The sequence below is a fragment of the Cnephaeus nilssonii genome, assembly GCF_951640355.1.
Source record: "Cnephaeus nilssonii genome assembly, chromosome: 13".
NCBI classification, from domain to species: domain Eukaryota; kingdom Metazoa; phylum Chordata; class Mammalia; order Chiroptera; family Vespertilionidae; genus Cnephaeus; species Cnephaeus nilssonii.
Genome location: NC_137084.1, coordinates 18,280,476 through 18,306,098, shown reverse-complemented (window position 1 = coordinate 18,306,098; position 25,623 = coordinate 18,280,476). Strand labels below are relative to the sequence as shown.

At 36.0% G+C, this 25,623-nt stretch overlaps 4 protein-coding genes across 4 annotated transcripts; 1 reads left to right on the top strand and 3 right to left on the bottom strand.

Annotated features, from left to right (window-relative positions):
- Nucleotides 1-4,467: 4,467 nt before the first annotated feature.
- On the top strand, nucleotides 4,468-5,406 carry LOC307109334 (olfactory receptor 5W2-like; the record flags this gene model as incomplete). The annotated part of the gene is made up of 1 exon (XM_079788020.1): nucleotides 4,468-5,406. One exon carries the CDS (start codon nucleotides 4,468-4,470, stop codon nucleotides 5,404-5,406), a length of 939 nt encoding a protein of 312 aa, XP_079644146.1.
- Nucleotides 5,407-7,419: 2,013 nt separating this feature from the next.
- Nucleotides 7,420-8,355, bottom strand: LOC307109718 (olfactory receptor 5I1-like; the record flags this gene model as incomplete). Its single annotated transcript, XM_079788586.1, has 1 exon — nucleotides 7,420-8,355. One exon carries the CDS (start codon nucleotides 8,353-8,355, stop codon nucleotides 7,420-7,422), a length of 936 nt encoding a protein of 311 aa, XP_079644712.1.
- Nucleotides 8,356-15,539: 7,184 nt separating this feature from the next.
- LOC307109716 (olfactory receptor 5L2-like) lies at nucleotides 15,540-16,475 on the bottom strand (the record flags this gene model as incomplete). The annotated part of the gene is made up of 1 exon (XM_079788584.1): nucleotides 15,540-16,475. One exon carries the CDS (start codon nucleotides 16,473-16,475, stop codon nucleotides 15,540-15,542), a length of 936 nt encoding a protein of 311 aa, XP_079644710.1.
- Nucleotides 16,476-22,255: 5,780 nt separating this feature from the next.
- Nucleotides 22,256-23,206, bottom strand: LOC307109333 (olfactory receptor 5L1-like; the record flags this gene model as incomplete). Its single annotated transcript, XM_079788019.1, has 1 exon — nucleotides 22,256-23,206. One exon carries the CDS (start codon nucleotides 23,204-23,206, stop codon nucleotides 22,256-22,258), a length of 951 nt encoding a protein of 316 aa, XP_079644145.1.
- Nucleotides 23,207-25,623: the final 2,417 nt, after the last annotated feature.

Here is a 25,623-nt window from a genome sequence, read left to right as displayed (position 1 = left end):
GTGAGGTTTCAGAAGAAACATGAAATTTCCTGAACGATTGGAGTGCACAAACTCTATGTGCCTTACACATCTTATCTTTCTTGTTGTTTAAAGAAATTCTGCCTTTACAGATCCCTGGCAATTAAATTAACTCTGGTAATATTCAAGATGTATAGCTAATGTAATGATTATTATACATTATATAAATGATTCAAACTCAAAATAAAGTATTACTCAATAAATGGACAATGCAAAAATAATCCCCCAAGGCTGCCAGGTCATACAACACAAAGAAACACGTCACAGTTTTCACATCAGCCTGTGGATTTACCTTCTTTCCCTCATTCTGGTGAACAGATATGGTCCTGTTGACAACTCGACAGAAGCTGCATAAGTAAAGGTTGGGGGTGAAAGGAACAGGACATTCTCTAATGTCACTGGAGGAAAGGACTCCATATCCCTTGAAGTGCCCATAGCATTATATTAGTTAAAATTATAGAAAAAAACAAAATGCCCAATTTACAAAGTTTAAGTTGTAAGGGACATTTACTAATAAAAGTAGATAATTAAAATAAAAAAAAGAGCAAAGTAGTATTCACATTAGTTTTCAATTTGTAACAATTTCCATTTGCTTTCTTATCACCAGAGATGGGAATTTCAAGCCCAGAAGATTGTATAAACAAAACTTGTTACTTCTTCACTATCCCAACCCTGAACCCCTTGGTCTTGGCAGTCTTCAATTTTTCACACATTTGTTGTTTTCCTGTCTAAAAGGTACATAAACTGCGTCCTTTGGTCACCTCTTTGAGTCTCACATTTGGTATGGGTCTCCTCTACATGCAAAATTCAATTTGGCTTTCTCCTGTTAATTTGTGTCATGCCAATTTCCTATTAGGCCAGTCAAAGAAAACAGAAGGAAAAGTTTCCCACCCCTACACAGTCAAAAAAATCCTTGCAATGAGGGCAGCTGATGTGTACTTGTGGGAAGGAATCCAACAATGACTAATGAAAATAGCAGTATGTGAGACGACCATATTTCTAAATGAGAAGTGAAAGAGATGTTTCAGAAGTGGAAGAAACAGGCTAAACAATGAAAAGGAGATGAAAACTTAATTTCATCAGACATCTGGTTTCACTGGAGGAGAATGTAGACCCATGGTGGCCAAGAAGCACAGCATTGAAATAAAGTCTGGTAAATGTCTGACACTGACCAATTTAGTCAAGAGAGTGAAGAATTAAAGTTGAGCCTTTGCTAAAGTTGTTGCAGCATTCACAGGGGAAAACACAGAAGTGGAAGCTAATTAATCATGTTCTCACAGCACAGAAGAGTGAAGGCAGATCTTCAGAGATTTGTCCCCAACAGTCATGAGGTAGAAATAAAATGCAATCTGCCTATTGTTGATGTACCAGAGATGAGGACAGAAAGACCTGCTCATTTCAGGTAGGTTTCTGTACCTATTTTCATTTAAATGGGAAAGGCAGCTTAAAATAAATAGATATATCAATTTCCACACTTTATTTTGTTTTCACTTCTTTTTATCACATTTCTTTGTCTTGAAAAGGGATTTGTCCTTTTGGTAAAGATCAGTCATACAACCAGGGAAGGTGAGTGATAGAATAGATCTCTAAAACGTGTTTCGGGTTTCAGTAAACACTAAGATGCCACACACCAAAACAGTAGCATAAAAAGTTTCATTTAGGTGGGCAAGGGGTGGGGGATTGAGACATCTGTATTAGTGTCAACAATAAAAATAAACTAAAATATAATTATAAAATAAAAATTTTTCATTTACTAACATACAGAAGCATTGTCAGTGATGAAATCAAGTTTTTTTCTTTAGTGAAAATATACAAAACTATCTATCATATTGGATATCTTTAGTGTTAAAGCTCAAAGACTATCTCTGAAATTTTTAGTTCAGTGTTTAGTGCAAGGATGTTTCTATCCTGAAAATTCACTTACTTCTAAAAAAAATTTAAAAAGTGAGCATATAACTTCAAAAGATGTATATATTCCCATATTTAATGTCTCAAAAAATGTATACACACACTCTTTGAATCATTGTTGATTCCAATGGGTTAAATCTGAAAAGAAAGAAAGAAACATTAATCCAGCTATCAGCTGTTAAAGTATGTATACATTTTTTGGGGTACCCTGTATATAAAACTTCATAAAGTTTTATAAAAATAAGTATTATGGGCTATCAGATGGTAAACAACTGCAGGATTTCAGTATTAATTTTAAAACTTTAGTAACTTATTTTATAGTTTTGAGATAGGCTTGTGAAATTAGTAAGGCATACTACATTCAGAAAATATTTTAAATAAATAATTATTTTTTATTTTTCTAAAACACTACTTTGCTTCTAGTATAGATATATTTGTAAAACATGCAGTGCCTTCCTTTCGTGTTTGATGCAACAGGGAGTCTTAACTAAACCTGGTTTCCTTGGTAGCATTGTCATGCATTTATTTGACAATGGCCATCTCTCAGGATCAGACAACCATTTTTTGGAAGAAAGACTTTATAACTAGACAGTTGTTCACTTAGTATTATGCTAAGGGGTGCCAGTGATACCAGGAAAGTCATGTCCATACAGATTTTTTAATTTATTTAATTTAAATACATGTACTTATCTATAAATACAATAAAATGTAAGCATGGATTGGGGGAGGTGGTATGTCATTTTTATTATTTTTAAGTTGTAACCTTTCCTTTTGTATATTTTATAAAATATATTCATTTTTACATGGGAAACATTTTTAGTATATTTTTATTGATTTCAGAGAGGGAGAAAAGGGGAGAAAAAGAAACATCAATGATGAGAGACATTCATTGATTGTCAGCCTCCTGCATGTCCCCCCAGGGATGGAGCCCATTACGTGGGCATTGTCCCGACCAGGTATCAATCCCAGGCTTCCTGGTTTATGGGTCAATGCTCAATTCCTGAGACACTTCAGCTGGGTATAAAATATTTTTTGCTGATCTGTGTAGAGAAGTTTAGGCTAAGGCCGTGATCAGCAAACTGCGGCTTGCGAGCCACATGTGGCTCTTTGGCCCCTTGAGGTGGCTCTTCCACAAAATACCATGGCCTGGGTGAGTCTATTTTGAAGAAGTGGCATTACAAGAAGTTTAAGTTTAAAAAATTTGGCTCTCAAAAGAAATTTCAATCGTTGTACTGTTGATATTTGGCTCTGTTGACTAATGAGTTTGCCGACCACTGGGCTAAAGTTTTGGAAGGCTGAACATTAGTCACTAGATTATTATGTATATATTCTTTTTTTTTTTTTTGTCTTTCATCTATTCTCACATCTACTTTCTTTCTATTCCCACAGAACTGAGAAGGTCACACATGATATAATATACAGCAATTGGTTGGGTAAAATATAACAGTGGAACATAGAATTCTATTGGCCTCCCAAAGACCACCAACATCACTGAAGACAAGGAGAATTTGGAGATGTTCATGTTAAATAGGAATCAATGAAAACAATATTATAATTTCGAGGGACGTGGGATGGGAATATAGTTTAGACATGAATCTTTCAGGGGTAATGGGACTGTGCACCAGAGAGTATTTTTAAATATGTGTTACAGATCTGACCTGTTGGTGAATAGATCATGTGGATTCTAGCAGATTAGAATTGAAGGGCTTACACAGTAATCTGTATTCTCTTTGTTTCCTCTCAGTCATATATTTGAATAGTATCACAAAAACTTTTCATCATTTCCTCTGAGCAACAGCTGCTGTCAGAAGAGGCATGGTTAGTACTGGCATATTCCTGACTGTGAACCCTAACATAACATTCTCAGGGACCCTCCAAAACTACTCCAGCAAGCACCAACCTCACTGCTCCACTGGGTCCTGGATCACAGACCATTTCTATCCCTTGTTTGTTAAGGCTGAATAGGACCTGAGGAGTTGATGCAGTATTAGGTGAACGTTATATCTAGGAACCTATAATCACTCTGCCTGTTTCACAATTGGATTAATGAAGAAATAACAAAGAAATACATTCATTACCTGAACCTCCCACTAACTATACTTCTCTATTACAGGATAGAATAGGTTCTACAACACTAAAAAGAAAAACAATCTTGTCAGAATATGTGGGATATCTGGACCAAATAATTTTTAGAACTATTGCCTATACAGAACACTGAGGACATCAATTTCTTAATATAAGATAGAAATAGTAAAAATTATCATAAGTTCTACATAGGTTGGTGTGAAAATAACATGATTGACTTTGAATGAAAGTGCACTGTAAACTCTAGACAGTGCTATACAAATGTAGGCAATATTATTGGCATAATCACTTTATCAACTTACACTTACTTGGATATATATCAAGGAGAGTCATTTTACCTAAAGCATACTTAGCAAAATGTTTATCTCTTTTTCTAGTTACTGAAAAAATAGTAATATGATGTCAACCCCACTTCCACTTCCTTCTTTAACACAAAGGGGTTTCCAGACCTGAGTGATGGCTGCTGAGAACTGCACTGTGTTTACTGACTTCATACTCTTAGGACTTTCCGGCAGACAGGATGTGCAGCGGGGGCTCTTTGTGCTCTTCCTGCTGGTTTATGGCATCACCGTGATCGCCAACCTAGGGATGATCCTGCTGATCAACATGGACCCCAGTCTCCACACACCCATGTATTATTTCCTGAGCAACCTGTCTTTCTGTGACATCTGCTACTCCTCCACTGTCGCTCCCAAGATGCTGGTTGATTTCTTATCTGAGCAAAAAAATATTCCATATAACTTATGTGCCATTCAGATGTATTTTTTTGGTGCTTTTGCAGATGTGGAATGTCTCATGTTGGCTGTCATGGCATATGACCGTTACATAGCCATTTGTAATCCACTTCTTTATACAACTGCCATGTCCAGAAGCATCTGCACCCAGCTTGTGACTATTGCTTACATCACGGGCTTGGTGGATTCGTCCATCCACACGTGTTGCACATTTCAATTATCATTCTGCAATTCCAACATCATCAATCACTTTTTCTGTGATATCCCACCCTTACTAGCTCTGTCCTCCTCAGATACAACCATCAATGAGATAGTGATGTTCACTTTCATTGGGGGGGTTGTGGGGTCCAGCATCATCACTGTCCTCCTCTCCTACAGCTACATCATAACTACCATCCTTAGAATGAACTCAGCAGAGGGCAGACACAAAGCCTTCTCTACTTGTGCCTCCCACCTAACCGCTGTGGCGATATTTTTTGGTACACTCTTGTTCATGTATTTCCGACCCAGCACGAGTTACTCCATGGACACGGACAAAATGGCTTCTGTTTTCTACACAGTTATCATCCCTATGTTAAACCCACTGATCTACAGCTTAAGGAATAAGGATGTGAAAGGTGCATTGAAAAAAGCAGTTGGCACTAAGTTATGTTCTGAGTGAAAGCATGTTTACCCAAAAGGATTTATTGAAAGATTCTGAGTACTAAGCTTCAAGTACTGTGACATAGGTTCCTGTAGTCTCTAGTACAAACTTCTGGATGTTTCCCATTTCTTACCTTTGTGCCTGAATTGCAAGTAAGGTTCATTAATTATTGCTTTTAGCTTTTTCTCCCAACTCAGGGCAAGTAATAATAGGTTCATTCACTTCACTCTTTTGCAAAGAGAGTCTTTTCATACTTACATTCTGTGTTCATGAGTATGTCCAAGTGAGACATCATGCAAATAGCAACTACTACTCTCTTGTCAATTCAACATGTCCTCCTTAAGATTCTTTATATATATGGGGTTCATAAACTTGCTCAGTCAGAGGGAGGTTAAATGGGTTAAATTAGGTTTGTCTCCTTCCTATGTACTAGGTACATCACCCTATAAATATTCTATCCTAACACTTAAAGGGATAAAAATAGTAAGTAAATAAATAAAAATAAATCAGAAATCTCCTATACTCAAAGTTCCATAAAGGCACAACCCTTGCCTACTTTGTTCACCATCATTTCTCCTTTGCTATTAATAATGCCCAGTTCCAGGACAGCTTTCAAAATAGTTGGTTAATATTAATGTGTAGGCTGAAATATGATGCAAAAAGGAATTATCTTGTTCAATTTTATTCTGATATCTTCATCTTAGATGAAATCTACCTGAACTTCTTGTCTTTTGGTGTTGGATGTGATAAGAATCAGGGGGGAATTATTTGATGTAAAAATATTCTTGGATCCTCTATTTCTCATCATTCTGGTCCAGTTACATCAATAGACAAACCCCAAATAAGCAGCTCTAGATTTTTATTACACCTCACAGTCTTCATATCAGCCTGTGGATTTCCCTTCTTGTCTCACTCTGGAGAACAGACATGATGTTATTGACAACTGTACAGAAACTGCATACATGGAAGTTGGGGATAAAGGACTGGGCCTTTTCCAAAGGCCAATGGAAAAGAGGACTTCATTTCCCTTGTGTTCATAGCATTATACTAGTTAAAATAAATAGAGAAAGCAAAATGCCCAACTTATATGGTTTAAATTAAAAGATAGATTTATTAACTTAATAATGGTTCAATGAAATAAAAACAAATAACAAGATAGTATTTATATTGATATTCATTTGTACTTATTTATATTTATTCTCTGTGTATCTGTGAAATAAACAGTAACTATATTTTAAACAAACCATTGATGAGTAGATGAATATTAGTTAATCCTATAATCTATCCTAAAAACTAAGTTCATTGAATATGTTGTTAGCTCTGTGATCAATTAAGAATTTATCCAGTTATGAAAAACAACACAATTTCAGATTCTTGAGAGTATTCATTTTAATTTAGGTGGCTGTCAAAAAATAAACATGAAATAATGGGTTATTTAAATCCTCTTCCGTAATTTTATATATACCTGTATTGTATAACATGAGTTATTATGTACTTCAAAACATCATGAGAATGAAACAACACATTAAAAATATTCAGTTTTCAGCAAGTTACTAGTCTTGCATTACTGTTTGAACAGAGATTTAAGATAAACAAAAATATTTCAAATATGTCTTTCAAATATTTTCTGAAGATTTTAATCGCCTTTACAGATGATTAGGATACCAGGTTTTTTGGGTTTGTTTTTTTATTTATATTCATTGTAAGAAAATGATAATGATGGGGAGAAGGTATAAGATAAAAGTTAGACTTTGAAGTAAAGCTGACATGAGTTCATATCTGAGTTCAAGTATAATATCATTTGCTTGTCAGCTCTATGACCTTAGCCAATTAACTCCCTATCTGTCACTCAAGTCCTGGCGCTGAAAGAAAGAATGCTATTGTCCATGGCATCATGCTCTATTCTGTGGTTGAGGCTTCGTTACCCACAGATTTGGGGAACATCCATATTAAACTAACTCTTAATAGCTTAGAACCAAATATAAAATATAGACAGTGTTGAAAACTTGTCAGGCCCATTTTCATCCTTTCTTAAAGAGAAGGAAATTTTGAGCTAATCACTTTCCTAAAGGCATTCTTTACATCTTTGTTCCTTAAACTATAGATTAAGGGGTTCAACATAGGTATAATCAATGTATAGAACACAGAGGTCACTTTGTCAATATCCAGTGAATGACCAGTGCTGGGACGCAAATAAATGAAGATGAGGGTCCCATGGTAAATAGTGACCACAGTCAGATGGGAAGCACAAGTGGAGAACCCTTTTCTTCTTCCCTCGGCAGAACCTGCTTTAAGAATAGCTGCTATGATGCAGACATAAGAGAGAAGAACCGTTAGAAGACAGATAGCTTCCACCAAACTAGCAAAGACTACCAGGACAATGTCATGCTTGTAAGTGTCAGTGCAGGACAAAGAAAAGAGTGGGGAGATATCACAAAAAAAGTGGTTGATTTCTTTGGAGCAGAAAGACAGGTGGAAAGTATTAGTGGTGTGAATAACTGAGCTCATGGTGCCCCCCAAAAATGCTCCAATAGCAAGCTGACAGCAAATCCTCTTAGACATAATAACAGTATACAGCAGTGGGTTGCAGATTGCTATATACCGGTCATAAGCCATGGCAGCCAAGAGGAAAGATTCTGTGTCAACCAAAGAGCAGAAAAAATATAACTGTGCAGCACAGCCATTGTAAGAAATGGTCTTCTTGTTGGAAACCAAGTCCACAAGTAATTTGGGGGCAATGACCGAAGAGTAGCATGCATCTATGAAGGACAACATGCAGAGGAATAAGTACATAGGGGTGTGCAAGTGGGAACTGGTTGTGATTAACAAAACCATCCCAAGGTTCCCTGTCAGGGTAACAGAGTAGATGGAAAAAAACACAGCAAAAAGAACATTCTGAAGTTCCGGATGGTCACTAAATCCCAAGAGAAAGAACTCAGTCATCACAGTGCCATTCTCCAACTCCATTCTCTGCAGCGCTCCTGAACTTCTGAACTTGAGGCAGCGTAAGGATGGCAATAGTAATAATAAGTTCAACACTGATGAAAAATAGAAAAAAATGGTCAAAATAAATAGAAGAGTAATTTTAAATCTACTTGGGCATCCTGATAACTCCTAGGCATTTCTGCAGTTAATGTAGTATAATGCATAGATTTTTCCTTTTTTATTAAATTGATAAATTTCACTTCTTTTTTTCCATTAAATTTATTGGTGTGACATCGGTTAATAAAATTAAAGCTACTATTTTTCACATTAAATGGCACCACCATCAAACCAGTTGTTGAACTCTAAACCTGGGCTTCACTCTTTTATTTTCTTCAACTCCCTCATCTTCCACCAATGTCAAGTAATACTAGTTAACCACTTTATTACATAGCAAACTCTGAATAAATAGCCTCTATTCCTATTTGTGTTGTTTTTATTTCCACAACAGATAAAGCATATTGTTTAAGGTGAAGCCTTGTATATGTAAAGGTATTTCTCATCTTGATACCTGGCTTTGCCTCTAAGGAACGAAGGAACTCCTTAGAGTTGTTTGAAATCCACTGGTAACAGAAAGAAGATTCTGAATTAGTTATAAAAGTGGCTCTGACTCCTAGCTCTGTCACCTACTGGTTGTGAAACCTTAGGCCAATTAATCACTGAATTTCAGTTTCATAATCTACAATAGGAGAACAACAGTACCTTTCTTATCAAATTACGTGTTAAATTCTCTTCTCCAGCTTCCATATCCTCAGCATCTTGTGATTTCTCTGTTCTAAGTTGGCAACATAGCAATTCTAAGTCCATTCAGACATTTTATTTTATCTGGAATCTGAGCTATGGAATATAGCTAGAGAAATTCCCATGCTTACAAATCCATTAAATTCAATCCAGGCAGTACGATAATTATATCCAGAAATGTTTCTATGTTGTCTGTAATGAAAAATTGTAAAAGATGTTGAAAAGTCATTCCTATCTACCTCTCTGAGTTATCTCTGCCTTTCCTTGTCTTCGCTCTAGTTTACAAATGTGTAAATTGTAGATAATTGATAGCAATTCAAGTGACACTTGACTATAGACATACATATTTTGTCCAGTGTAGACAATTGATTTCCTTCCCCCACTGTGCAAAAAGCCAATTTTGTATTTATTTGTAGAATGCCTGATCTATAATTCTTTAAATTATCTTTTAAACCGATGAATTAAGTAAAATATTTGACACATGTTCATTTTATACTTGTATAAAATTCACCACATTTAGTCACATGTATTTGTGTGTATATACATGATTTATATTACATATATTTATATATAATTATTCTTTAACATTTCATATTATACACATTTGTTTCCCTCATGTAATAACTACCGCAAACCTTCATATTTTTTTTTTAGGTCTCATTCTATGACCTTTTTCTCACTACCAGAAAATGATTTCTATTTTGTGGAGAAAATATAGAATACCAAATAAGTTTATCCTCAACTATCCCATCTTATCATTGTATAAGCATTTGAATTCATCAGTAATTCCCTGTCTCCCTCCTTTCCTTTTCTGGGAAAATTGTGTCCCTCCTCTCTGAGTTAATCTCTCCAACTTTGCACCACTGAATTCTGACTGTTTATATCAATTAAGATAGTTATTAATTATTGCTATTAATCTTTACTATTATTAATAATCTTTCTCTCATAAACTGTCAGCACATAGCAACATTTAAGTCAATTTCATCTTCAAAAATGTTGCCCTGTACTTACTTTTATTTATTTTCCTTCATTCACTTCAATGTTTCCTTATATGCATATGCATTGGTTTCCACTGTCTCACTTCAGCTTACTAAGTGAGGTAGGATTTTTGTCTGAACAATAGCAAATTCTTTTTGGTCCACATCCCAAATTACTTCCTAATGTTAAATCTAATATTTTTCAATGTATAATAAACTTTATTTCTCTATTCCCTGTGATAGCTTTGATGTCTCCTTTCTTCATTAAATCCCCTCCAATGATCCTGAGCATTGTTTTAGGAATATCATATGTTAAACATGCACTTTTTTTGGTTGTTAGTCTATTGTTTTGTGGAAAATACCTTGATGATTTAAAAGCTGTGTTATCCCAGGAAGTTTTCCTCAAAACATCAGTTTCCTAAGTAAAGTAAGTGACTGTAAGAAGATAAGCACCTAAAATATCATCAAGCTCTTATATCCTAGGTTTAAGGTAAGAACACTTACCAGGTCACTATCTTCTTCACTCACCTCTTCCTATACTGTTGTCAGTATTAGTTCAATTTTTACTGGAAAAATTAATTGTGTGACTTAAAGATTAAAAATTGACCATTGCCAAATTTGTTATAATTCATTTGGGTAGGCCTTCTGTGCTCATAGAAGAAAGTTGTGCCTCCCTTAGGAAGGCTATGGTTCCCTTAGATAATGCAAGACCTTTTATATTTTTGCTTTGAAGCTTTGAAATTAGCTTTCTGAGCTCACATCAAATCCCAGGAACACACACTCTGATATCCAAATCCCAGTGGAAAAATTTATGTGAGCAATTAGACAGTTCTACTGAGGAGCTGATTAAACAAAAATGAGATGATGTAATGTGTTTTTCTACACCTAAAGAGTATCTCCAAAAAATATTGGCTCTCGAAATAGTAAACTGTTATACATAAAATTGGATTATGATATTAGCTATCTAATTTGATTTAACCAGCTCAAACCAATTTATGAAACAACAGAATATGCTATATGATAAGACGGTGGAAAAACTCGATAGCTAGCCATGAACACCTCAACAAATCCCATTTTGCTGGGAAAGAAGTAAAAGTGTATCTTATCAGGTCGTTGAGAATTAGAGATCTTGAAAGTCAACATGTAGATAAAAAACCAATTATAAACAAAGTTAATGACTCTGGTATGTGTTATATGTGCATCATGTTGAAATGGAATTCTGCCTATCCAAGGCCAGAATAGACCCCAGAGTCTTCATTCAATAAACACATGCACTCTGTGAATATGTTGTGGCAGTGTTCTACAGAGAAAAGAAGGATAATTTCAATGGAACATTAAGGATTTTGACAAGTACCCAATGAGGAGAAAAATTTAAGCTTCTATCTTCCCAGAAGATTATTCTCAGAAGAAAGAAACTCTTCTTTCCCAAAAATTCCAGGAAAATTCCACACTTAAATCACTAGTTCCCTAGTGTCCACTCAGAAAGCAATCACCAGGTCTTCAATGGCTAGCCATGAATTCTTCACCAAATCCCATTGGTGCAAAAACAAAGACTCACCAAGAACATGAGAGGCTGGGTGCCCACCAGGAAACTGAAATGCAATTAGTAAGGGGATGATAAACACTATATCAATTCCTATAGTTTGCAAATAAGGGAGTAGCCAGTTTATATATGTAGTAAAGTAAAATCGCTTAAAGAAATGGGAAATTTTTATGTGCTTGCTTTTCAGACATGTCTGAGAAGCACTCAGTGTTTCTTGGTTAATCCCAGACAACTGGGAGTGTTACCTATAAAGAAACTTTGGGAAGAAACTAGAAATCTGACATTCCAAGATTTTGTGAAGCTGAATATAATGTGACTTCTTTTTTGCTAATAAAACAAAACAATCAGCTTTTAGGTACCAAAAGAATGCTTGCATCTTCAAAAGATATGGAGACCAGTCATTATCCATGCTAAAGTTAAGAGTAACTCTGTGTCCATAAAGCCCTAAAATCAAAGGTCTCTGAAAAGGACATAATAGATTCTGGAGAGAGATCAAAATAGTAACTGGCTAAAATTTGAGGGCGTGGGAAGCTGTAAATGGTTCTTAAATACAGAGAAGTTCAATACTGAAGGTTCCTCTGAGAGACCAGAGCTCAAGCATATTGACACACTCTAGGTTAGTGACTCCAGGTCAGGATTTGCTCTCTAGGGGAGATTTGACGATGTCTAGAGACATTTTTGCTTGTCACAAATGTGACGAAGGGTGAGTCAAGCATCTAATGGGTAGGGGCCAAGGATGCTGTTAAATACCCCTTAATGCACAGGAAAATCCCTATAGAACAGAATTGTCTGGCCCTAAATGTTACAAGTAGTAAGGTTGAAAAACCCTGTTCTAATTAGAAAACCAAAGGTAAACTATTTTCTCCTTTCATCTTAAAATTCAAATTCTCATAGGTGATATGGGAATTCTCACTCCATTGAAAATATTTGAGCGCTGTCTGGTGTTTCTCAGTGCTTAGAGTGTTGGCCTGCCAACTGAAGGGTCATGGGTTTGATTTCAGTCAAGGGCATTATCTGGGATGCAGGTTCCTTGCCCCCCTTGGGGCATGTGTGGGAGATAACCAATTGATATGGCTCTATCACATTGATGTTTCTGTCTCTCCTCTGTCCCCCTCCCATCCTCCCTTTCACTCTCTCTAAAAAAAAATCAATGGAAAAAAATATCCTTTAGTGAGGATTAACAAAAAACAAAATGTATTCAAAAACCAATGCAAAGCCATGCCATTTTTTATCATAAGTTGAACATATCTCCATTCTTTTAGTCCGTACTTATTTAAAAAAACACTGAGTAGCTGTCTTTGCCAGTAATACTGGAATATTTTAAATGACCCTTGCTCTCAAAATGTTCTTATTAAGAAACATTCATAAGAGTGTATTTTATGGGCCAGGTCCTTGCAGTGTGTTATACTTAAATCCAACAATAACTCTTTGAGGCTGGCAGGTTATCCCCAGTTTATATTTGAGAGACCCAAGATTAAGTAAATTTGAGCATCTTCCTCAGAATCACTCATCAAGAACTGAATTGGCCCCCAGGTGTTTAATCTCAGGTCAAGTGCTCTTTTTTTATTATATTGCATTGAATAAGGGACCTTAATAAATACGTGGACAATAACAAATACCAAAGGATATGTTAAGAAATAATAAAATGAAACATTAACATTGTAGGAACATAGTAAAGGTAAGTTATGATTTAGCTTTAAACAGATGGGTGTGTTAAGCTTTAAAATGTACCCTCATATATTTCAGGTTCTAATCCCTGGAACCTGAAAGTGCCACCTCATTTGAAAACAAACAAAAGGTTGTTTAGAGAGAGATGTGATTAGGTTAATAGCACTGAGATGAGGAGGTTATTCCGCATTATCTGGGTGCTCTCTAGATTCCATCACAGATGTCCTTAGAATAGAGAGGCCAAAGGTTGTTTCACACACACACACACACACACACACACACACACATTCATGAGAAGATGTACTAAAACTGGAACATAGAATGGTTTGAAGATGTTAGCCTTCAAGATTAAAATGATATGGTCACGGGGAACTCTTTCCCCCTTCCCATGTGGGAGTCTGTGCTGTGAGAATCTTTCCATTTCCCCATGTAGGAGTCTGTACTTGTTCTTCATTAAATTTCTACCTTTGCTATACCCCCTCCTTCCCCCCAAAAAAAAGATATGGTCACAAGTCAAGGATGTCTGCAGTCACCAGAAGCTGAAAGAGATAAAAGATTGCCCCCTAGCCCCAGAGAGAGTGCTGTAGTCTTCCTGACACCTTGATTTTTGCCCTATGATATTGATTTCAAATTTATGAACTCCAGAACTACAAGAGAAGTAAGATCTATTATTTAATCCACCAAATTTGCAGTAATTTTGTTCATAAGCCATAGGAAACTAATACAATAGGTTTAGAATATAATAGATTTAGAAAATATAGTGAATGCTTAAAATAATTTGAGCCAGAGTGAATTTTTAAAAATTAACAAAGACATAGAAACTTTAAAAAGGTATGAAATCAAAAGCATGATCTACTTGCTTAATCCAGTATTAAAGTAAAAGAGAGAACAAAAGGTAAAAGTAAAAACTAGCAATAACAGCTGATAATGTGTTAATCAGTTATACCATCTATTATGCTAAGAACTAAGATACAGCATTAGATTTTTATGAAAAAGTTATTATATTAGAGTGTTATTATCTCTATTTTGCAAAAAAAGGTTTTAAAAGTTCTAAAATTATAATCTTGCAATAGAAAGGGTACTAAAAAAGAAAATAATTATAAATGACTGAAAAGTAATACCCCAAATACACATAAACATATAGGAAATTCACTACAAATTTTCATGAGGAAACACATAATATGAGACAAATGTATACTCATGCCATGTTAAAAAATGAAGTCAGTTTCATAAAAATAGTTGTATTCATTAAGGATGATAAAGACATGTGTCTATGTGCACTTTGCTAGAAATATATTTGCTAACAATATCACACCCAAAACCCATTCAAAGCAATTAGAGATTGGAGAATAGCAGCAAAGGTAGCAGATACAACTGAACTAGCCAATAAAAATAATAAGGTATAGCTTTAAACTGAAAGCAACAAACAAGAAAAACTAACAAAAACTCATAGACATCCAGACAGCGTGGTGGCTACCAAAGGGAGAGGTGTGGGGTGTATTAAAGGATAAAAGGAGTCAAATATATGGTGATGGAACAAGATTTGACTTTGGGTGGTGGGCAAAAGGATAATGTGTCAGAATTGTACACTTGAAACCTATATGATTTTTTAAAATATATTTTTATTGATTTCAAAAAGGGGAGAGGGAGAGAGAGAAAGAGAGGGGGGGGGGATCGAAACATCAATGTTGAGAGAGAATCATTGATTGGCTGCCTCCTGCACGTCCCCTACTAGAGATCAAGCCAGAAACCCAGGCATGTGCCCTTGACTGGAATCAAACCCTGGACCCTTTAGTCCACAGGCCAATGCTCTATCCACTAAGCCAAACCAACTAGGGTGAAACCTATATAATTTTATTAACCAACTAGAGGCCCAATGCACAAAATTCGTGCAAGGAAGCTCAGCCCTCACAGCCCCTCTCAGCCCCAGCCAGCCCTTGCAGTCCCTTGCAGCCCCAGCTTTGTCCAGAAGGTCATCCAGAGGTTGTTCTGCTGTTTGGTCTAATTAGCATATTAGCTCCTTATTATATAGGATGTCACACCAATAAATTTCAATAAATTAATTGATCAAAAAATAATTACAGGCAAAAAAATATTATTAAAACATGGCCTTAATAAGACAGAAGCATGGAAAACAAGAAAGCATGCATAGATCTCTAGCATGTAAAGTTCCTCCTTTTGCTTTTCTGTCATATCCACCCCAATAAGCTCTCTTTAAAGGTCTCTGATGAAACCCTGAATTAGCTAAGGAAAGAGCTCCTCAAAACTTTCTTGAGAGCTTCTTTCACATCCTTGTTCCTCAAGCTGTAGATCAGGGGGTTCAGCATGGGAATCACTACCGTGTAAAACACTGACGCCACTTTATCTGTATCCACACTGTTGCCAGAATTGGGCCGGCAATAAGAGAAAAGGAGTGTTCCCTGTAAGACAATGATGGCTGTGAGGTGGGAGGCACAGGTGGAAAAGGCTTTGTGTCTTCCCTCTGCAGAGTGCATCCTGAGGATGGTGATGAGAATAAACAAGTAGGAGGTGAGGATGATCACAATGGTGATTATCTCATTGAAAGTGGCTACAATGTATAGCAGCAGTTCATTCATAAAGACATCAGTGCACGCAAGAGATAAGAGAGGGGGCAAATCACAAAAGAAATGGTTAATCACATTTGATCTAAAGGATGGGATCTCAAGAGCTAAACACAAGTGAATCAGAGAACACACTGTCCCACCGAGGTAGCAGCAAGACACCAGCTCCATGCAGAGATTCTGGGACATGGTGACCATGTACAGCAGTGGGTTACAGATGGCCACAAAGCGGTCATAGGCCATCACAGCCAGCAGGAAGACCTCAGTGATTCCATAGACACAAAACAAATAAAACTGCACCATGCATCCCAGGAAGGAGATGGTTTTATCCTTGTTTAGCATGTTGAACAGCATCTTTGGCACGATGATCGTGGAGTAGCACAAGTCCACGAAGGACAAGTGGCTCAGGAAAAAGTACATGGGAGTGTGAAGTCCAGAGCTGACCTGGATCAGTGCGATCATGCCCAGGTTACCCAGAACTGTGACTCCATAGATCAGAAGGAACAGCAGGGAGAGAAAGACTCTCAGCTCAGGGACATCGGATAATCCAAGAAGAATGAACTCTGTCACAGTGGTGCAGTTCCCCTGCCCCATTTCCACATCTGTCAGGTTTAGAGGAGCAAATAAGTTTTGTGTGTCTTCTGAAATAGAAATAATAAAGCAAACACAGATTTATATTTAATTAAGAAAAATATCACATTGATGTCAAACAGTGAAGAAAAATATCACATTGATGTCAAACTGTATATTTGAAATGCGATTATCAAATAATTATAAATGTTCAGTGTGTCAGATTTCACTGACCAAATTTAAAGTATTAGCAAAAACCTTTATGATTCCCAACTGTTATCTACCATAAGAAATTGAGTTAATGAATAACTTAGGTGTTTGACAGACTACATAGATCCAGGGATATACTTTGAAGCCACATGAGATCAAATCCCATTCCCTGAAAAAAAAAATGTTGTAAATTCTGTTCAAGTAAGATAACAGCTATTGTGATTTTATATAATACGCACTAATATTTTTTGGTCAATTTATCAGTAGCATAGGGTTTCAGAAGGTGAGGTTCTGTACCATTTTCTTGTTAGGAAATCTGACAAATCTCTTTGAGATTAGTGGCTCATGAGTACCCTTAAAATTGGAAATTATTCAGAATGAAAAAAGAGATTTAAAATATATACTGAAAGCCATCATCATTTTTACTTGTCAACTTAACAAAGTGACTTAATTACATATAATGGTAGTGATCAATATCAATAATAACTCAGAAAAGTATAACTATCGTAGACATTTTTCTGGAAATCAATTAGGCAACATATATCCTTACCCCTGACAATAATAAAAGCTACATGATATATTCATGAGAGATTTTATTTTTAGTATGGAATTATAAGACATATTTAATTACATTTACAATTATTAAAAACTATATCCAAAACTACATTGCAGCATTGTTTATTATATTCACAACTAGAGGCCCAGAGCATGAAATCTGCACGGGTAGGGTCCCTAGGTCTAGCCTGCGATCAGGCCCATCTTCCGCCCACTCGCCAATCCCTGGTCCCACCCTGTCACCACTGCCAGCCAGCCGGTTCCCCTCGCTGGCCCCGGGTCCAGCCCCGCTGCCACTGTCAGCCACCCCGTTCCCCTCACCGGCCCCCCATCTCATAGCGACTGGTCGAGTGGTCATTCCAGTCGTTACACTTATGGTTGCTGGCCTTTTATCATATAGGATGGGAAAAATTATTGTCAAAATACAGCAATTGTTAATCTACAGTATATTGTATCTCAGGCAAAAAGTTATCAAGTTATTTGAAATGACCATGTGAAGATGGTTATTTAAAAATAACAGCCAAAGAAATAAATAAATAACAGCCTAATTCACTTAGTGTATATATGTAGATTTAAATAAAATATATATGTTGAAGTATGAATACCTATGGTAGAATTATCATGTTATCACTTTGATTTGGCTACAACCTTAAAAGATAAATATTTTACCCACATATAGACAGAGGTAAGTGAAAACTTTCCTAAATTCTCTCTAAATTGGGGGAAATCATTACATTGTATATTCTATAAGTTTAGTTTACCATTCAGACCTTTCCTTAAAGAAAAGTCATATGGAAGGTGAGAAATTTTATTCTCTGCCTTCCTTCCTAGAGGAATGTACCCTTGACATCATGCACATATATGTAAAAAAAATCGAGTAAAAAGATTCTGGATTGAAAACATAACCTGTTTCATACTTTCTCCATATCTTGAACTAATTTTAAAGAAGTGAAAGCAAATCACCTTGCTGAAGTCAGGGTTTTCTCATTACGTCACACACACACACACACACACACACACACACACACACACACACACAACTGAATTATTTACATACTTTAGAGTTAAAACAGGAAAATCAACTTGGAAACACTTCTTCCTAACGTTCTAGGCTGATAATAAGAAACTAGTTTATGGTAAACACAAAACAAATCTAAAAGAATTCACCTCATTTACTGAGCAGAGATAGTTTACACATTCTGATTCACTATGACCAATGCAGGAACACATAAATTCAACTCTTATATTTAGGGTGACCATTAGGGAGCTCCTTTATAAAATCTTAATTCCATGAGAGAAATTGGTGTGGAGAAAGGTAGAAAAAGAATGAGAGAAGGAGATGGAGAGAGAGAGAGAGAGAGACAGAGAGAGAGAGAGAGAGAGAGAGAGAGAGAGAGAGAGAGAGACTACCATTTGTTTCCTCTGTATTCTTTCATATACATCAATGTTTGGTGTTCCAGAGGAAATTGTTCTAATTTCACCATCAACTGTCTTTCAATACTAAAAGACAAAAGCATTTGAACAGTAAGTGCACAGGAATATGATCTGTGAAATCATTCTCTAAGTAGAAGCCAGATGAGTTAAACGTATTCTTAAATAATTGTTTGCTGGGGAAATATATCAATTTCTATTTTCAGTTAACCAGAACCTAGGTCTAGCTGACAAACCTGAGTGACAGACAGTTCCTCCATGTTGCTGGAGATGTTAGGACAAGTGTAGTACATAGTTAGAGACTTATATGTAATGTTAACACAGAGACTTCTACTGTAATTTTAATCCCTGTGGAATGGATCCCTTTAGTTCCAAATCTATCATTAATTTTTCATGGTATAAAAATAAATTAAAATTCAATTAATACTTCATGTGGTATAAAACACATAATTAATCTCTAAGGAATATCATCAGGAACTTTTGTAAATGCCCTAATTTGTGAAACAATTGTTAGAAAGCAAATAAGTCTCCTTCCAGATTTCCTGGTGCTGTATGATATTCCATCCTAGCATCATTTGTATGGGTCACAGATCACATTGCCATAATGAAGTCACAGGAATGTTTCTCATTAATTTTAACCCCCCTTTCTTATAATATTACAAACTCCCCTAAATTCCAGCAAGGTACAGTGACTAAAGCCACACCAGAATCCCTTCAAATACAAGGAAGGAGATTACCTACTGTTCAGAAAACTATTACTAGGACTAGTTCACCCTTCTTGGGCTCTTGTTATATATTATAACCTATTGCATATAGGTTCCCCAGTTAATCACTCCCCACTGACTCACTACCCCCTCCTTTCCTATGAAGTACGTGAGTCTGTCTGATGCTTCTATGTCTCTGGATCTATTTTGTTCATCAGTTCATTTTGTTCATTAGATTCTGTTACAAAGAACTGGAATAAATCAAGCAATGCTCAGAGAGTTTGGAGTCACACTTTATTCACCGTGGTGGGCTTAGAGAAAATGAATTCAAATTCAGCAGAACTTCCCTTTTTATTGAAGAACCAGCCCTATGTGCGCTTAGTGGTTATCTTGCTGCCGGCCTTGAAAACAACACAGTTCTATCCAATTAAAAAAATACACCTGGCATGGCATTGAGATTATGGGCATATCTAGTCTGTGACCTACAAGGTCAGACAGCTAAGTTTATCTTCCCTATTATTCAAGCAGGCTAAAGCAGGCTAGAAAGCAAAGTTATTTTTTTAGAATAAGAGGCCGTCTAAAAAACAGCAGAGAATTCCAAACAGTAGTTTTACAAAACAGGGGTTAGCCTTCCCAATTCCACATATGAGTGAGATCATGTGGTACATATCTTTCTCTGACTGGCTTATTTCACTTAGCACAATACTCTCCAGGTTCCTGCAAGCTGTTGCAAATGGTAAGAGTTCTTTCTTTTTTACAGATGCATAGTATTCCATTGGATAAATGTAGCAAAGCTTTTTTTAACCACTCATCCCTGATGGGCATTTGGCTAGATCTCTAGTGTGGGGCATTCAATGTGGGGGCATGCAGGAGGGTGGACTAGATCTCTCTCATCATTGATATTTCTCTCTCTCTCCCTCTCCCTTCCTCTCTGAAATCAATAAAAATATATTTAAAAATAATAATGTCAGCCTAATGTTGAGAGGTTATCACTATTGTTCAATGATTAAAACTGAGGAATGAAAAAGTTTAAATTACTAGACAAATTTTAAAATTCAGAATTAAGTCGCAAACCTTGGTTTTTTATAAACTCAAGCTTATTGTTTTCTAACATTATTATAGATATAAGAAGAGAAGCTTCATTGAATAAGTAAATATATGTAGAAATTGACATAAACATAATGAAAGGACAAATAAATTATCAATGGTGCATATAAATCCGGATTGAATGAGAATTATAGTTTAGACCCATAAGGAAGGATAAACAAAGGTCATTTATTTTATCAACAGAAAAAATAATAAAGAACATAAACAAAGGCTGAAATCCACTTATAAGTCACAGTAAGTGTTTGATCCACAAATTATAAAATAAATGTGATGATAAGTAAAAAATAAAATGATTAAAAAGGCCACAGTAAGAAATGCTGCCCCTCATGACCATGGTTATTAAATGTATGTTTATATTTTATATACATATATATACACACATACACACTGAGACAGCTAGTGTTATATTGTAAATCAGCAAGCTAAACAGAAGACGCCTTAATCAATAAGCCAAATTAATTTGGAGCCTTTATTACGCTAGTGGTCACAGAGGAGTTGTCTCTCAAAGTCTGAGCAAATTAACCTGGAGGAAATTTTCTCTTTATATCTTTCTAGCTTCTTTGTCTCCCAATCATGGGGCTTCCAGACCTTTCACATGCTTTTCAAAAAACAACAACAACAAAAACTATGTGCTGGGATGGGGCAGTAAGACTATATCTCAAGGCCTGGCCTGGCGCCAGTATTGACAAATCCGTCTATAGGTTGCATGGTTTATGGCCTTTCCAAAATGTGAGCAGTGCTTAAGTAAACAGATCCTGCAGGTAAGGGAGCTCATTTTTGCTATTATGTGAGCAAGCAAGTTTATAGAACAAGGGACCATTTTAGTAGAAAATTTCAAACAGAAGTTTTTACAACATAGAGGTTACTGAAACAAGATGGCCTATGCTTCAATAGAGGAACAAAGACAGAAACAGGAAACAATTTAATTAAGTGCCATAAATTGTTCTATGTGCTTTACACATGACATGTAACTTAATTTCCCCAACATTTCTGAGAAATAATTATTATTAGTGGTTCTAATTTTTAAATATTAGTCTCTGAGGTTCCAAAGACATTAGATACTGCAATGACAACAAAAATATAATAAAGGAAGCAAGCAGTGAACAGCAAACAGAATAGACATACATATGGGAATCTCACTCTGTGCATAAACTGGCAAAGGTGATTCTTCATTGGAAAATAAGAGGAATTCCATTTTGAAATGAATCATACTTTCCATAATAGGTCAGAAACTCTGTATCTCAAGAGTTTTCCATTAATCTTATGCAGGTTTTACAGCAAACAAAATGTGTGTGTCTTAACAGTCCAATACCGAAAACCATTTAAAATATTTTATTTTTTAAAACCTTTATTGTTGAAAGTATTACATATGTCCCCTTTTTCCATCTTGATCTCTTCTAGCCAGTTTCAGCTGGCAACCCCAGGTCTTCACCACCCTATTGTCTGTTTTCTGGGTTATTTATATCTGCATACAATTTCTTTGATTGATCTCTTTCCATCCACCTTCCCTCTGAGTTTCCTTAGTCTGTTCCAGCACAATACTCTCCAGGTCCCTCCAGGCTGGCTCAAAGGGTAAGAGATCCATCTTTTTTTATAGATTGAATAAAAGCAAAGACCAAAGCTGCAAATTTTGAAATGTGTTCAAACAGGCCCCGGGTCAATTGCAGAGACAAAGAAAATTGAATGTGAAAGACTCACTCATAAAAACCTGCCCCCTGGCTGTTCCCTCCACTCAATAACACAGCAGCCAACCAATTCACCTCTACACCAGCCTCCATTAGAGGACCTTGGGTCCTACTAAGAAAATACTCTCCAGGAAAATATTTTGGAGCTCACCACTTTTCTGAGAGCTTCTTTCACATCCTTGTTCCTCAAGCTGTAGATCAGGGGGTTCAGCATGGGAATCACTACAGTGTAAAACACTGACGCCACTTTATCTGCATCCACACTGTTGCCAGAATTGGGCCGGCAATAAGAGAAAAGGAGTGTTCCCTGTAAGACAACGATGGCTGTGAGGTGGGAGGCACAGGTGGAAAAGGCTTTGTGTCTTCCCTCTGCAGAGTGCATCCTGAGGATGGTGATGAGGATAAACAAGTAGGAGGTGAAGATGATGACAATGGTGATGATCTCGTTGAAAGTGGCTACAATGAATAATAGCAGTTCATTCATAGAGATATCAGTACAAGCAAGAGATAAGAGAGGGGGCAGATCACAAAAGAAATGGTTCATCACATTTGATTTAAAGGATGGGATCTCAAGAGCTAAACACAAGTGAATCAGAGAACACACAGTTCCACTGAGGTAGCAGCAAGATACCAGCTCCACACAGAGAGTCCGGGACATGGTGACCATGTACAGCAGTGGGTTACAGATGGCCACAAAGCGGTCATAGGCCATCACGGCCAGCAGGAAGACCTCAGTGATTGCATAAACACAAAATAAGTAAAACTGCACCATGCATCCCAGGAAGGAGATGGTTTTATCCTTGTTTAGCATGTTGAACAGCATCTTTGGCACGATGATCGTGGAGTAGCAAAAGTCCAGAAAGGACAGGTGGCTCAGGAAAAAGTACATGGGAGTGTGAAGTCCAGAGCTGACCTGGATCAGTGCGATCATGCCCAGGTTGGCCAAAACCGTGACTCCATAGATCAGAAGGAACAGCAGGGAGAGAAAGACTCTCAGCTCAGGGACATCAGATAATCCAAGAAGAATGAACTCTGTCACAGTGGTGCAGTTCTCCTCCCCCATTTCCACATCTGTCAGGTTTAGAAAACCAAATGATAAGTTTTGTGTGTCTTCTGAAATAGAAATAATAAAGCAAACACAGATTTATATTTAATTAAGAAAAATATTAAACTGATGTCAAACACAATGCAATTGAAATATAATTGTCAATTAATTCAAAATGATCAGTGTGTCAGGAGATATCAGTGATCAGATTGAAAGTATCAGCAGACACCTGCGTGATTCCCAACTGTTATCTACCACAAGAAATTTAGTTGATGAATTAACTTAGGTGTTTTGATGGTCTTTGAAATAGATCCAATGATATACTTGGAAAACACATTAGGTCAACTCCTGTTCCCCCAAAAAATGTAATAAATTCTGTTCCAGTAAGATTACAGCTACTGTGATCCTAAGTAATTTACACTAACATTTTTTAGGTCAGTCTTTCAGTAGCATAAGGTTTTAGCAGGTGAGGTCCTGTACAGTTTCCTTGTTGGGAAATGTGACAAATCTCTAAGATTAGTGGCTCATGTGGACTCTAAATTTGTAGTTATGCGAAATGAAAAAAGAGACATTTAAAATATGTACTGAAATCCATCATCATTTTCACTTGTCAATTTAACAAAGTGACTTAATTAATTATAATGGTAGTAATCAATATCAATAATGACTCAGAAAAGTATAACTTCTTATATACATTTTTTTGGAAAGCAATTAGGCAACATATATCCTTATCCCAGACAATAATAAAAGCTATATAATATATTTATGAGAGATTTTATTTTTACTATGATATTGTAAGACAGCTTTAATTACATTTACACGTTATGAAAAACTATACCTAAAACTACATTGTGGCATTATTATATTCACAATGTGGAAAAATAATTGTCAAAATAGAGTAATTTTTAAACTATATTATATCGTATCTAAAGCAGAAAGTTATGTTATAGTATTTAATATGATATTGTGGAGATGGTTATTTTTATAAAAAATAAACTAGTATGCTTGGTGTATATATGTAGATTTAAATAAAATGTATATGTTGAGGTATGAATATATATACTGGAAATGACATATGATATCACTTTGATTTAGCTACAAACCCTAAAAGATAAATCTTTTACCCACATTGAGAAAGAGGTAAGTGAAAACTTTCCTAAATTCTCTCTAATAATTGGTTGGGAAAGTAGTTACTTTGTATGTTTTATAAGGTCCCATTTTACCTTCAGACCTCTCCTTAAAGAAAAGTCATATGGAAAGTGAGAGATCTTATTCTCTGCCATTCTGTCTAGATGAGTATACTCATGAGTTCATACACATATATGTAATGAAAACTGAGTGAAGAGATTCTGGACTGAAAACATAACCTGGTATTTTCTCTATATCTTAAACTAAAGAAGTGAAAACAATACACCTTGCTGAAGTCATAGTTTTCTCATTACTTGACCTCCCCCAAAACCTGAATCATTAGCCCACTTCAGAATTCAAACAAAAAAATCGGCTTGGAAACACTTCTTCCTAATGTTCTAGGCTAATAATAAGAAACTAGTTTATGGTAAACACAAAACAAATCTAAAAGAATTCATTTCATTTACTGAGCAGAGGTAGTTTACACGTCCTTTTCCCCCAACTCACGGGACACATAAATTCAACCGTCAGATTTAGGTTGACAATTAGGGAGCTCTCAATTCCATGACAGAAATTGGTGTGGAGAAAGGCAAAAATGAGACAGAGAGAGAGGGAGAGAATACCGTTTGTTTCCTCTGTATTCTTTCATATACATCATCAATGTTTGGTGCTCCAGAGGAAATTGTTCTAATTTCACTATCAATGTTCTCTCAATACTAAAAGAAAAACAAACATTTGAATCAGTAAGTGCACAGGAATATGATCTGTGAAATCATTCTCTAAGTAGAAGCCAGATGAGTTAAACTTATCCTACATAATTGTTTGCTGGGGAAATATATTCATTTCCACTATCAAGTAACCAGAGCCTACCTAGCTCTAGCTAACAAACCTGAGTGACAGACAGTTCCTCCATGTTGCTGGAGATGTTAGGATAAATGTAATACACAGTTAGAGACTTATATGTAATTTGAACAGTCAGAGACTTCTACTGTAATTTTAACCTCTGGGGAATGGGTCTCTTTAGTTCCAATTCTATCATTAATCATTTATGCTATAAAAATAAATTAAAATTCAACTAGTACTTCATGTGGTATCAGACACATAATTAATCTCTATGGAATATTATCAGGAATATTTTTAAATGCCCTAATTTGTGAAACAATTGTTAGAAAGCAAACAAGTCTCCTTCCAGATTTTATGGTGCTGTATGATATTCCATTCTAGCATCATATGTGTGGGTCACAGATCACATTGCCATAATGAAGTCACAGGAATGTTTCTCATTAATTTTAATCCCCCTTTCTTAT